At 46.8% G+C, this 14159-nt stretch overlaps 2 protein-coding genes across 8 annotated transcripts in view; both read left to right on the forward strand.

The window, feature by feature from the left end:
- The window catches only part of LOC112242483, a 32557-nt gene extending 28594 nt beyond the window's left edge, over positions 1–3963 (forward strand). The window contains exon 7 of the mRNA XM_042319907.1: positions 2042–3963. Coding sequence (XP_042175841.1) covers positions 2042–2861 — 820 coding nt within the window. The 3' untranslated portion in view covers positions 2862–3963. The remainder of the gene's footprint in view (positions 1–2041) is intronic.
- A 329-nt stretch (positions 3964–4292) lies between these two features.
- Positions 4293–14159, forward strand: part of LOC112242505 (immunoglobulin-like domain-containing receptor 2) — a 31888-nt gene continuing 22021 nt past the window's right edge. For 6 of the 7 annotated variants that reach the window (XM_042319900.1, XM_042319901.1, XM_042319903.1 and 3 more), the window contains exons 1-2: positions 4293–4450; positions 12030–12359. In XM_042319900.1, the coding sequence (XP_042175834.1) occupies positions 4408–4450; positions 12030–12359 (373 nt within the window). In that variant the 5' untranslated portion in view covers positions 4293–4407. Of the gene's footprint in view, positions 4451–12029; positions 12365–14159 lie in introns of those variants that run through there. The other variant, XM_042319905.1, reaches the window with a different exon arrangement.

A 14159-nucleotide genomic window follows, 5' to 3' on the forward strand; every position in this document is an offset into this window, starting at 1 on the left:
CTGTCTGTCTGTCTCTGTTTCTGTCTCTCTTTCGGTCTCTCTTTCTGTCTCTGTCGGTCCGTCCGTCTGTCTGTCTGTCTGTCTGTCTGTCTGTCTGTCTGTCTGTCTGTCTGTCTGTCTGTCTGTCTGTCTGTCTGTCTCTGTTTCTGTCTCTCTTTCGGTCTCTCTTTCTGTCTCTGTCGGTCCGTCTGTCTGTCTGTCTCTGTCTGTCGGTCTCTGTTTCTGTCTGTCTGTCTGTCTCTGTTTCTGTCTCTGTTTCTGTCTCTCTTTCGGTCTCTGTCGGTCCGTCTGTCGGTCTGTCGGTCTCTCCGTCTGTCTGTCTGTCTGTCTGTCTGTCTTTCTCTGTCTGTCTCTGTCTCTCTCTCTTTCTGTCTCTGTCTCTCTCTCTTTCTGTCTGTCTGTCTGTCTGTCTGTCTGTCTGTCTGTCTGTCTGTCTGTCTGTCTGTCTGTCTGTTTTCTCTGTTTCTCTTTTTCTGTCTCTCTCTCACTTTGTCTCTGTCTGTCAGTCGGTCTCTGTTTCTGTCTCTGTCTGTCTGTCTGTCTGTCTGTCTGTCTGTCTGTCTGTCTGTCTGTCTGTCTGTCTGTCTGTCTGTCTGTCTGTCTCTGTTTCTGTCTGTCTGTCTCTGTTTCTGTCTCTCTTTCGGTCTCTCTTTCTGTCTCTGTCGGTCCGTCTGTCTGTCTGTCTGTCTGTCTGTCTGTCTGTCTGTCTGTCTGTCTGTCTGTCTGTCTGTCTGTCTGTCTCTGTTTCTGTTTCTGTCTCTCTTTCGGTCTGTCTTTCTGTCTCTGTCGGTCCGTCTGTCTGTCTCTGTCTGTCGGTCTCTGTTTCTGTCTGTCTGTCTCTGTTTCTGTCTCTGTCGGTCTGTCTGTCTGTCTGTCTGTCTCTGTTTCTGTCTCTCTTTCGGTCTCTCTTTCTGTCTCTGTCTGTCTCTGTCGGTCCGTCTGTCCGTCTGTCTCTCTGTCGTCTGTCTGTCTCTGTCTGTCTGTCTGTCTGTCTGTCTGTCTGTCTGTCTGTCTGTCTGTCTGTCTGTCTGTCTGTCTGTCTGTCTGTCTGTCTGTCTGTCTGTCTGTCTGTCTGTCTGTCTGTCATCTGTCTCTGTCTGTCTCTGTCTGTCTCTTTTTCTGTCTCTGTCTGTCTCTGGCTCTCTGGCTGTCTGTCTCTGGCTGTCTGTCTCTGTCTGTCTCTGGCTGTGTGTCTCTGGCTGTCTCTGGCTGTCTGGCTGTCTTGCTCTCTGTCTCTGGCTGTCTGTCTCTGGCTGTCTGTCTCTGTCTGTCTCTGGCTGTCTGTCTCTGGCTGTCTTGCTGTCTGTCATTGGCTGTGTGTCTCTGGCTCTCTGGCTGTCTGTCTCTGGCTGTCTGTCTCTGGCTGTCTGGCTGTCTGTCTCTGGCTGTCTGGCTGTCTGTCTCTGGCTGTCTCTGGCTGTCTGTCTCTGACTGTCTGGCTGTCTGTCTCTGACTGTCTGTCTCTGACTGTCTGTCTCTGGCTGTCTGTCTCTGGCTCATGTCTCTCGCTCATGTCTCTGGCTGTTTGTCTGGCTCATGTCTCTCGCTCATGTCTCTCTCTCTCTCGCTCATGTCTCTCTCTCTCGCTCATGTCTCGCTCATGTCTCTCTCTCTCTCGCTCATGTCTCTCTCTCTCTCTCTCATGTCTCTCTCTCATGTCTCTCTCTCTCGCTCATGTCTCTCTCTCTCGCTCATGTCTCTGTCTCTCTCTCACTCATGTCTCTCTCTCATGTCTCACTCTCGCTCATGTCTCTCTCTCATGTCTCACTGTCTCTCGCTCATGTCTCTCTCTCTCTTGCTCATGTCTCTCTCTCTCTTGCTCATGTCTTTCTCTCTCTCATGTCTGTCGTCTCTCTCTCTCTCTCTCTCTCTCTCTGTGTCTCTCTCTCTCTCTGTGTGTCTCTCTCTCTGTGTGTGTCTCTCTCTCTCTCTCTTTCTCTGTGTGTGTCTCTCTCTCTCTGTGTGTGTGTCTCTCTCTCTCTCTCTCTGTGTCTCTGTGTCTCTCTGTCTCTCATATATATCTGTTGTCTCTGTCTCTCAGAGTTCCAGAAGTGGTGAAGTTCCATGACACGCCGACACTCAACGTTGGGGCAGGTTACCGGGACGACATACCGGAAGACAGGACTGAGGGGAGCATCGTGCTGCATGACCAATACGAAACAAAAGGGGAGATGGATCACGATAACCAAAGTGTTAGAACAGATTGCAGTGATGGCCGTAAGGAGAAGTCTGATGACAACCGCAACAACTATGGAGATCAGCGCGATCGCTATGGTGGCAGCCGCGATCGCCTCGACGACCAGCGCGATCGCTATGGTGGCAGCCGCGATCGCCTCGACGATCAGCATGTTCGATATGGTGGCAGTCGTGATCGTCTTGACGACCCACCTGTTCGCTTTAGTGGCAGCCGCGATCGCCTTGACGACCCACCTGTTCGCTATGGTGGCAGCCGTGATCGTCTTGACGACCCGCCTGTTGTTCGCTACGGTGGCAGCCGTGATCGTCTTGACGACCCGCCTGTTGTTCGCTATGGTGGCAGCCGTGATCGTCTTGACGACCCGCCTGTTGTTCGCTATGGTGGCAGCCGTGATCGTCTTGACGACCCGCCTGTTGTTCGCTATGGTGGCAGCCGTGATCGTCTTGACGACCCGCCTGTTGTTCGCCATGGTGGCAGCCGTGATCGCCTTGATGACCCGCCTGTTCGCCATGGTGGCAGCCGTGATCGTCTTGACGACCCGCCTGTTGTTCGCCATGGTGGCAGCCGTGATCGCCTTGATGACCCGCCTGTTCGCCACGGTGGCAGCCGTGACCGCCTTAATGACCAGCATGATCGGTACAATGACCAGTACGACGAATCATAAGATGACCAACATGTCCTATTTCCAGGTTGTCCAAGGGAATTACAGCCATCCTCCTCAATGCTAATCTGCTGGTACAGGGAGCCTACTTCAGTAGTATCCCATGCTGGTGCACTACCTTATAATTTCCCCTTTGATTCTAATGCCTCACAAACAATCATTAATGTTACTCGATTTCCAGGCTGTTGTTAACTGCCCAAGGTGCTCAGTGATTTGGACATTTACTCAATCAAAATAATACCAGATCTTGGTGCACTTGATAACTGGAATTTGGAAAATACAAAAATTATTTTATTTGATAGACAAACTAGGCCTAGACTTGGTCTTGGTATTTGATGAGCATCCCCATTAACTGTTGCAAAAGCAGCAGCTACTCTTTCTGGAGTCCACAAGAACAGCTCAATAGAGACAAGAACAGCTCAATAGACAAGAACAGCTCAATAGACAAGAACAGCTCAATAGACAAGAACAGCTCAATAGACAAGAACAGCTCAATAGACAAGAACAGCTCAAGGACAGAAGATAATATGATGAGACCAAATTTCTAACTGAAACATGGCCCATGGGTCACTTCTCCACGGCCATGTAAAGACCTGAAAGGACTGGATCAAGATCGGTGTCTAGGTGGTGAAGGCCTCTCTTCAACAGCTACTGTGTCTTAGTCTCCTACATGAGGCTAACAGAAAGCTATTACCATGCTATTCAGAAGAACTCCTTTCAAGGAGGTTGATGAATTACCTTGTGGTTGGTGTGAACCAACTGGACCTAAATCAAGTTTTACCATGAAAACAAGTGCCCTTGGGTTGTATGACCCCATGTTGAGTTGAGTATGTGTGTAATTATGGAATTGTTTTGACCCTGTGTTACATATTTGAATTATTACTTTGTGGTAAAAGTAGACAACATCAAATCATTTCTTTTATAAGGCACTGATTTCCTGTTTTATTTGCTAGTAATTACTCCAATCAATAAATTAACTGTAAGGTGTATGGCAAGGAAGAACCTTATGTAATTACGACATTTGTATTAATTTAAACGAATCATATATATATATATTTTTTTTTTAAACAAGATAATAAAGGGAAGAAGTGGAGGAAAAACTGAACTAAATTCTCAGGATTATTTTTGTTTCATTTCTTTATTCCACAGGATCACACCCGTTTTATTAATAAAATATATTTTCCCCCCTTTTAAAACCAGACTCTTCTACCTCATTCCATGGGTAAAATCACCAGTTGGAGCAGGTTTAAGATTTTGGGGGGGAGATTAGTTTAGATGTATTGTTTTGAATCACGAATCTATTTAAATGTGTGCTTGTAATAGTATTATTGGTAAAATGGTGGTAAACCATATATGTTTGAATGTAGTTTTTGGTCTGGAGTTGGGGTTCACCCTCTGTTAAAGTGGTACACTCCTCCTAGTGTCGGATTGACGCTTCGCCTCTCCCGGTGTTCTTCTCAGCACTCAGCGGACAAAGAATGAGTCAAACAACAGGCAGGAGGAAAATGAGGATTCATTCTCTCTGATTGCGAAACTTTTTATTCAAAAAATGAACTGGCTGCTAGATCGATGGATTATTTTGTGCTTAACAGGTATATGTTCGTTTTTGTGTGTTTGTTTCCTCAATCAACATGTTGTTTTGGCATCTGTCTGAGAAAGCCGTGGACGCAACAGGTTGATCTCTAGCTCGGGGTTTATTCCAGCGTCTAACGGATCTCTCTACCTCTTTACCTCTCTGCCTTACCTAAAACCTCAATATGACTATTGGACTCTCTTTATTTAGATTTATATAAACAGACCTTTGCCTGGTCACTTGTTTTGGGGGGTTCGTCTGAATTGCTTTAATTTATTAGATGGAATATTTGCGATAATGATAGGCTTTAGCTACTCTTGTTTTTCGCTTTTATGTTTTGTCATAAATTACAGGAGGAATGTGTGGAATAAGAAATATACTATAGTAAAATCATCATTTATCATTTAAATAGGTGCTGTTATTCAGATAATATCCATGGTATGCATGCACTCCAATGGGTCACATAGATATCTATTAGGCAGAGAATAATATCTTAATAACTTACTCTGAGAGTCTACTAGGAAAAATAATTTTGGAGATCAGTCTGATACAGAGAATATTTGTGGTCTATGTTGTGTTAACCTAATTTTTCACCTTTAATTTGGTAAATTAATAGAAAATGCAACCATGATTTAATCTAGTATTTTGAAGAGGTTTTTTTCAGTAGAATTATACAAAACGAATCTGTGTCTAGTGTATAAACCCAACAGGAAGTCAAGTCAGTGGTGGAATGCCTGGCAGGAAAATGGTGTCAGTTGTTGAAGGAGGAAAGGGTCTGATGTGGACAGGAAGCACGGAGTGACTCAGAGATTTAATCAGGAAGAGCCCAGTAGACTTGAATGATAAACCTGAGTTTTGTGTAGTAGCCCACTCATCAAGAAATCCCTTTTTAATGGTGTATGTTAGGTAGTTGCATGCCTTTTTGGTATTTTGTTGTTGTGAATATGAATTAGAGAAGAGTGTGAGATGAATCAGGACCATAGGTACAAATGTAGGCCTATGTCATAATTTTTTTGTCACACTTGTGGGTGTTTTTAGAAGTTAACAAATGTGTTTTGGAGTGCCTGGTTTCATGCATGAAAACTTTTTATGTTCTCCAATAGAGAGATGCTGAGACAGGTGTACACCTTTTTAGCAAAGGTTCCACAAAACAATGACAATGTTTTTCTTGGTTGTACGTGAATCCTGTGGTTACCAAGGTGTCTCACCCTGTCCATTCTCTCTGTCCCGATCTCCCCTCACTACACTGTAAGGACCTCGTCTAACGGTTTGGTTCAAATATCTAACAGCTAATTGGCTGTTCCCACCCGACTGGACCAGACATGATTATTTCATTGGTTGGAGTCCTCCCATCCCCCTCCTCCATTCTACTGTCCACACAGGATTCTCCAGGATGGGGGTACTAATGCCAAACAATGGGCCAATGGGCCATGAACAAAGGGACAAAGGGAGGGCCACAGCTACCCCGTGGACGGGATTTAGGAGCAAGGTTCTTCTCCCTGCTGTCTCTTTCTCTTCACACTTCTTATTCTCCATCCCTCTCATATTCAAAATGAAAACAAACAAACAGAACTGTCACTTTCTCCTCAAACAAACAGAACTGTCACTTTTTACTATCACAATTTCAATTCAATTTGCTTTATTGGCATGACGTAACAATGCAGTTATTGCCAAAGCTTACTTTGGAAATGTACAATATTAAAATAATAAAAATCAGTATTGTCAACAGTAACAAGAATAATCAAGAGTCAAAATAACCATACATTGAACAATGACAATAAGCATAGAGGACATGTGCAGGTTGATTGGTCTGTCAGACACTGTCCCTCATCTTATGGCAGGCAGCAATGTAGTGCGCTGCCAACCCACAGCTCTTTGCGTCCTCTCCCAACAAGACAGGTAGCCTATCCTCATCAGAGAGGTCTTTGAAACCTTGAATAAGGATTTCAAATTTGAGGAAATAACACTCTAATTGTTTTGTCAGGAAATGCAACTCTGTCTCAGGTTCCGCTGTGGTGCAGTGGTTGCATAGCCATTCCTCTACAGGGAGCCAGGGTTTCCTGTGTCTACCCTTCTCCATGGCAAGGCTGTGTTCACTCAGCCTGTACTTTGTCAAGGTTTTTCTAAGGTTTTGATCAGTAACCATGGTCAAATAGTTTGCCACCATGTACCATCGATTTAGGGCCGGATAGCACTGCATTTTGCTTTGTGCTTGTGTTTCCCAATAAGTAATGTAATTTTGTTTTGACTGTGTTGTAATTTTGTTTATTATGATTGATTGGATGTTCTGGTCCTGAGGCTTCAGTGTATCAGTAGAACAGGTTTGTGAACAGCTGGATGAGAGGACTTTTTTCTTTGCTCAGCACTTTGCAGTGCAGGGCTTGGTCACTGTATTTCCCCTGTCTCTCTCTCTCTCTGTCTCTGTCCTCTTTCTCTCTCTCTCTGTCTCTGTCCTCTTTCTCTTTCTCTCTGTCTCTGTCCTCTTTCTCTTTCTCTCTGTCTCTGTCCTCTTTCTCTCTGTCTCTGTCCTCTTTCTCTTTCTCTCTGTCCTCTTTCTCTCTGTCTCTGTCCTCTTTCTCTTTCTCTCTGTCTCTGTCCTCTGTCTCTCTGTCCTCTTTCTCTGTCCTCTTTCTCTCTGTCTCTGTCCTCTGTCTCTGTCCTCTGTCTCTGTCCTCTTTCTCTCTGTCTCTGTCCTCTGTCTCTGTCCTCTTTCTCTCTGTCCTCTTTCTCTCTGTCTCTGTCCTCTGTCTCTTTCTTTCTGTCTCTGTCTCTGTCTCTTTCTCTCTGTCTCTGTCTCTGTCCTCTTTCTCTCTGTCTCTGTCTCTGTCCTCTTTCTCTCTCTCTCTGTCTCTGTCCTCTGTCTCTTTCTCTCTCTCTGTCCTCTTTCTCTTTCTCTCTGTCTCTGTCCTCTTTCTCTCTGTCTCTGTCCTCTTTCTCTCTCTCTGTCTCTGTCCTCTTTCTCTCTCTCTGTCTCTGTCCTCTTTCTCTTTCTCTCTGTCTCTGTCCTCTTTCTCTTTCTCTCTGTCTCTGTCCTCTTTCTCTCTCTGTCTCTGTCCTCTTTCTCTTTCTCTCTGTCTCTGTCTCTCTTTCTCTTTCTCTCTGTCCTCTTTTTTATCTCTCTCTCTCTGTCTCTGTCTCTTTCTTCTCCTCTGTCTCTCTGTCTGTCTCTCTGTCTCTCTGTCCTCTTTCTCTCTCTCTGTCTCTGTCCTCTTTCTCTCTCTGTCTCTGTCTCTGTCCTCTTTCTCTTTCTCTCTGTCTCTGTCTCTGTCTCTCTTTCTCTCTTCTCTCTGTCTCTCTGTCTCTGTCCTCTTTCTCTTTCTCTCTGTCCTCTTTCTCTCTGTCTCTGTCCTCTTTCTCTTTCTCTCTGTCTCTGTCCTCTTTCTCTCTGTCTCTGTCCTCTTTCTCTTTCTCTCTGTCTCTGTCTCTCTTTCTCTTTCTCTCTGTCTCTGTCCTCTTTCTCTCTCTCTGTCCTCTTTCTCTCTCTCTCTCTCTGTCTCTGTCCTCTGTCTCCGTCTCTCTTTCTCTGTCTCATTTGTTTTGTGCTCTCCAGAGGTAACACATCTTCTTCAGACTCTGTATGAGGAGTGGATGAACTGTTGGCACAGGGTCAGATATTTATCTGCCATTAGTCACAACTTCTAAATGGAACTCTAGAACATTTGAAGGCCATCACCGTGAGTCTCCCTGGCTCCTCTTTAGTACATAGTGTAAAACCGCTTCCCTCCTTGTCTCATTCCCTTCATATGAACTAAACTGCTCCTAAGGAGAGAGCCACTGTAGAACCCTTTGTTGTGATTTCCCTTTTTCAAGGAAACGTTTGGAGTCAGTTCCTGCTGCCTACCCCACCCAGAACTAACGGGACTGGGAAACGTTTGGAATCAGTTCCTGCTGCCTACCCCACCCAGAACTAACGGGACTGGGAAACGTTTGGAATCAGTTCCTGCTGCCTACCCCACCCAGAACTAACGGGACTGGGAAACGTTTGGAATCAGTTCCTGCTGCCTACCCCACCCAGAACTAACGGGACTGGGAAACGTTTGGAGTCTGTTCCTGCTGCCTACCCCACCCAGAACTAACGGGACTGGGAAACGTTTGGAGTCTGTTCCTGCTGCCTGCCCCACCCAGAACTAACGGGACTGGGAAACGTTTGGAATCAGTTCCTGCTGCCTGCCCCACCCAGAACTAACGGGACTGGGAAACGTTTGGAATCAGTTCCTGCTGCCTGCCCCACCCAGAACTAACGGGACTGGGAAACGTTTGGAATCAGTTCCTGCTGCATACCCCACCCAGAACTAACAGGACTGGGAAACGTTTGGAATCAGTTCCTGCTGCATACCCCACCCAGAACTAACAGGACTGGGAAACGTTTGGAGTCTGTTCCTGCTGCCTGCCCCACCCAGAACTAACGGGACTGGGAAACGTTTGGAATCAGTTCCTGCTGCCTACCCCACCCAGAACTAACGGGACTGGGAAACGTTTGGAATCAGTTCCTGCTGCATACCCCACCCAGAACTAACGGGACTGGGAAACGTTTGGAGTCTGTTCCTGCTGCCTGCCCCACCCAGAACTAATGGGACTGGGAAACGTTTGGAATCAGTTCCTGCTGCATACCCCACCCAGAACTAACGGGACTGGGAAACGTTTGGAGTCTGTTCCTGCTGCCTGCCCCACCCAGAACTAACGGGACTGGGAAACTTTTGGAGTCTGTTCCTGCTGCCTGCCCCACCCAGAACTACCAGGACTGGGAAACGTTTGGAGTCTGTTCCTGCTGCCTGCCCCACCCAGAACTACCGGGACTGGGAAACATTTGGAATCAGTTCCTGCTGCCTGCCCCACCCAGAACTAACGGGACTGGGAAACATTTGGAATCAGTTCCTGCTGCCTGCCCCACCCAGAACTAACGGGACTGGGAAACGTTTGGAATCAGTTCCTGCTGCCTGCCCCACCCAGAACTAACGGACTGGGAAATGTTTGGAATCAGTTCCTGCTGCCTACCCCACCCTGAACTAACGGGACTGGGAAATGTTTGGAGTCAGTTCCTGCTGCCTACCCCACCCAGAACTAACGGGACTGGGAAACGTTTGGAGTCTGTTCCTGCTGCCTGCCCCACCCAGAACTAACGGGACTGGGAAACGTTTGGAATCAGTTCCTGCTGCATACCCCACCCAGAACTAATGGGACTGGGAAACGTTTGGAATCAGTTCCTGCTGCCTACCCCACCCAGAACTAGCGGGACTGGGAAATGTTTGGAGTCTGTTCCTGCTGCATACCCCACCCAGAACTAACGGGACTGGGAAATGTTTGGAATCAGTTCCTGCTGCCTACGCCACCCAGAACTAACGGGACTGGGAAATGTTTGGAATCAGTTCCTGCTGCCTGCCCCACCCAGAACTAACGGGACTGGGAAATGTTTGGAATCAGTTCCTGCTGCCTGCCCCACCCAGAACTAACGGGACTGGGAAACGTTTGGAATCAGTTCCTGCTGCCTGCCCCACCCAGAACTAACGGGACTGGGAAATGTTTGGAATCAGTTCCTGCTGCCTGCCCCACCCAGAACTAACGGGACTGGGAAACGTTTGGAATCAGTTCCTGCTGCCTACCCCACCCAGAACTAACGGGACTGGGAAATGTTTGGAATCAGTTCCTGCTGCCTGCCCCACGCAGAACTAACGGGACTGGGAAATGTTTGGAAACAGTTCCTTCTGCATGCCCCACCCAGAACTAACGGGACTGGGAAATGTTTGGAATCAGTTCCTGCTGCCTACCCAGCCAAGAACTAACGGGACTGGGAAATGTTTGGAATCAGTTCCTGCTGCCTACCCCACCCAGACCTAATGGAACAGTCTGGAGTTGTTGACTGATCTGTCTCTGGCCCCCTCACTGTTCTTCTTTATTACGATAACCCCCTACCTCCCTACTGCAATCCTGCCCCCCACGAACGGCGGAATGTAGTCTCTGTGACCGCCAGCGTACAGGAGAGAGGAGCCCCATACCATCTCTTTCTCACCCCAGTTGGAGACTGAGTTGCAGTCATCATTACACTTACGCACGCACGCACACACACACACACACACACACACACACACACACACACACACACACACACACACACACACACACACACACACACACACACACACACACCACTTCCACCACCCCATCTCACTATCTCATATTCTCTCTGTTCTCAGCCTTTTATCTGACCCACTGAACATCAGGAGCATTCCACCTCTGCAGTCTGTCTCTGATGGGCCCTGTGCTCTTTGTGGGGTAGAAAACAAACAAACCCCCTTGTGAGTTTAGTGGTCTGGAATCCCCCTTAAACTTTTGGATGTGCAAGGGGTATGTAAGGGAGAGTTGGACTGAATACGTATGGGTAGAGGCTATATAATAATAAGACCAACAATAATAATAACAATAATAATGATAATAATAATTATACATGGGACTTATATGGTACTTTTTAAAGAGCCAAAGATGCTTGGTTAAAGTGATGATGGACGGGGGCATTTGAAAGCTGCTGTTGGAGAGCATTCAACTGTGAAGTCTAATCTCTCCTTGCCATTTGCATGTTTCACTGGCTATTCAAAATATATTGTATGTTAAAAGGCCTTGTATGCAGACTGCTGTTAGTAAGCATTTCACTGTCAGTCCACACCTGTTGTTTACGAAGCATCTGACGACTAGAATTAGATTTTGATTTGGTACGTAGAATGGGACACATCACCGTGACTTCTGACTCCTCCATCCATGGGTATGTGGAGTGGTCTCTGCCCTCTTATCCTGAACTACCCCATGTGTTTTTAACCTTCTGACTCCTCCATCCATGGGTATGTGGAGTGGTCTCTGCCCTCTTATCCTGAACTACCCCATGTGTTTTTAACCTTCTGACTCCTCCATCCATGGGTATGTGGAGTGGTCTCTGCCCTCTTATCCTGAACTACCCCATGTGTTTTTAACCTTCCCGTGAAAATACAATCTGGAATTGTTTTGATTATTGGAATTAATAACTTCTCCCCCTCTCTTTTCTCTCTCATTTTCTTCCATTGTGTGTGTCCGTGTTCATGGTATGTGTGTGTCCGTGTTCGTTGTGTGTGTGTGTGTGTCCGTGTTCGTTGTGTGTGTGTGTGTGTGTCCATGTTCGTTGTGTGTGTGTGTGTCCCTGTCCGTTTTCGTTGTGTGTGTGTGTCCGTGTTCGTTGTGTGTGTGTGTGTGTGTCCGTGTTCGTTGTGTGTGTGTGTGTGTGTGTGTGTCCGTGTTCGTTGTGTGTGTGTGTGTGTCCGTGTTCGTTGTGTGTGTGCGTGTGTGTGTGTGTGTGTCCCTGTCCGTGTTCATGGAGTGTGTGTGTGTGTCCGTGTTCATGGTGTGTGTGTGTGTGTCCGTGTTCGTTGTGTGTGTGTGTGTGTGTGTGTCCGTGTTCATGGTGTGTGTGTGTGTGTCTGTGTTCATGGTGTGTGTGTCCGTGTTCGTTGTGTGTGTGTGTGTGTCCCTGTCCGTTTTCGTTGTGTGTGTGTGTGTGTCCGTGTTCGTTGTGTGTGTGTGTCCGTGTTCGTTGTGTGTGTGTGTGTGTGTGTGTCCGTGTTCGTTGTGGGTGTCAGTCTGTGTGTGTGCTGGGGTGCAGGTGACCGTTCGGGAGGAGAGGCGTTTTGCCATGCTCTTCCAGTCCGTGGTACTCCAGTGCCAATACCACACACCCTCCACACAGACCCCTGTGGTGCAGTGGTGGTACAAGTCCTACTGCCGTGATCGCACGCAAGACTCCTTCACCTTCCCCGAGAGCCTGGGGGTCCAGGGGTCCGAGCTGGGCGCCGCGGCCCAACTGGAGTGCTCGGACAGCAGCCGCACCGTCCGCATCGTAGCCTCCGGCCAGGGTGCCTCCATGACGCTGGCTGAGCACTACAAGGGCCGAGACATCGCCATCGTCAACAGTACTGTGAATATTTCTAATGAGTTGATTTGTATTGTGTTCATTTAAATTGCGTGTGGAGGCGTTTATAGTTTAATGAGCTGTTGTGTGTATGACTAGAAGGCGGTGCTTGAGAATATGTTGTGAGGGAAGATGTGCGCACACTCGCACATGACACACACAAACACACACACACACACACACACACACACACACACACACACACACACACACACACGCTTAAATGCTGTTTATTTATTTATTTTTTATTTCACATTTATTTACCCAGGTAGGCTAGTTGAGAACACATTTATTTACCCTGGTAGGCTAGTTGAGAACACATTTATTTACCCAGGTAGGCTAGTTGAGAACACCTTTATTTACCCAGGTAGGCTAGTTGAGAACACCTTTATTTACCCAGGTAGGCTAGTTGAGAACACCTTTATTTAACCAGGTAGGCTAGTTGAGAACACCTTTATTTACCCAGGTAGGCTAGTTGAGAACACCTTTATTTAACCAGGTAGGCTAGTTGAGAACAACTTCTCATTTGCAACTGCGACCTGGCCAAGATAAAGCATAGCAATTCAACACATACAACAACACAGAGTTACACATGGAATAAACAAAACATAGTCAATAATACAGTAGAACAAAAGAAAACTAAAAGTGCAAATGAGGTAAGATAAGGGAGTTAAGGCAATACATAGGCCATGGTGGTGAAGTAGTTGCAATATAGCAATTAAACACTGGAATGGTAGATGTGCAGAAGATGAATGTGCAAGTAGAGATACTGGAGTGCAAAGGAGCAAGATAAATAAATAAATACTGTATGGGGATGAGGTAGGTAGATAGATGGGCTATGTACAGGTGCAGTGATCTGTGAGCTGCTCTGACAGCTGGTGCTTAAAGCTAGTGATGGAGATATGAGTCTCCAGCTTCAGAGATTTTTGCAGTTCGTTCCAGTCAGTTTGTTGAGTAGAGTGTTGGAGGCTATTATACAGATGACATCACCGAAGTCGAGGATCGGTAGGATGGTCAGTTTTACGAGGGTATGTTTGGCAGCATGAGTGAAGGATGCTTTGTTGCGATATAGGAAGCCAATTCTAGATTTAATTTTGGATTGGAGATGCTTAATGTGAGTCTGGAAGGAGAGTTTACAGTCTAACCAGACACCTAGGTATTTGTAGTTGTCCATGTATTCTAAGTCAGAGCCGTCCAGAGTAGTGATGCTGGACAGGCGAGCAGGTGCGGGCAGTGATCGGTTGAATAGCATGCATTTAGTTTTCCCTGCATTTAAGAGCAGTTGGAGGCTACGGAAGGAGAGTTGTAATGGCATTGAAGCTCATCTGGAGGTTAGTTAACACAGTGTCCATAGAGGGGCCAAAAGTATACAGAATGGTGTCGTCTGCGTAGAGGTGTACCAGAGAATCACCAGCAGCAAGAGCAACATCATTGATAGAGAGTCAGCCCGAGGATTGAACCCTGTGGCACCCCCATAAAGACAGCCAGAGGTCCAGACAACAGGCCCTCCGATTTAACACACTGAACTCTATCAGAGAAGTAGTTGGTAGACCAGGCGAGGCAATCATTTGAGTAACCAAGGCTGTCGAGTCTGCCAATAAGAATGTGGTGATTGACAGAGTCGAAAGCCTTGGCCAGGTCGATGAATACGGCTGCACAGTAATGTCTCTTATCGATGGCAGTTATGATGTCGTTTAGGACCTTGAGCGTGGCTGAGGTGCACCCATGACCAGCTCTGAAATCAGATTGCATAGCGGAGGAGGTACGGTGGGATTCGAAATGGTCGGTAATCTGTTAATTT

The sequence above is a fragment of the Oncorhynchus tshawytscha genome, linkage group LG03 (assembly GCF_018296145.1).
Source record: "Oncorhynchus tshawytscha isolate Ot180627B linkage group LG03, Otsh_v2.0, whole genome shotgun sequence".
NCBI lineage: Eukaryota > Metazoa > Chordata > Actinopteri > Salmoniformes > Salmonidae > Oncorhynchus > Oncorhynchus tshawytscha.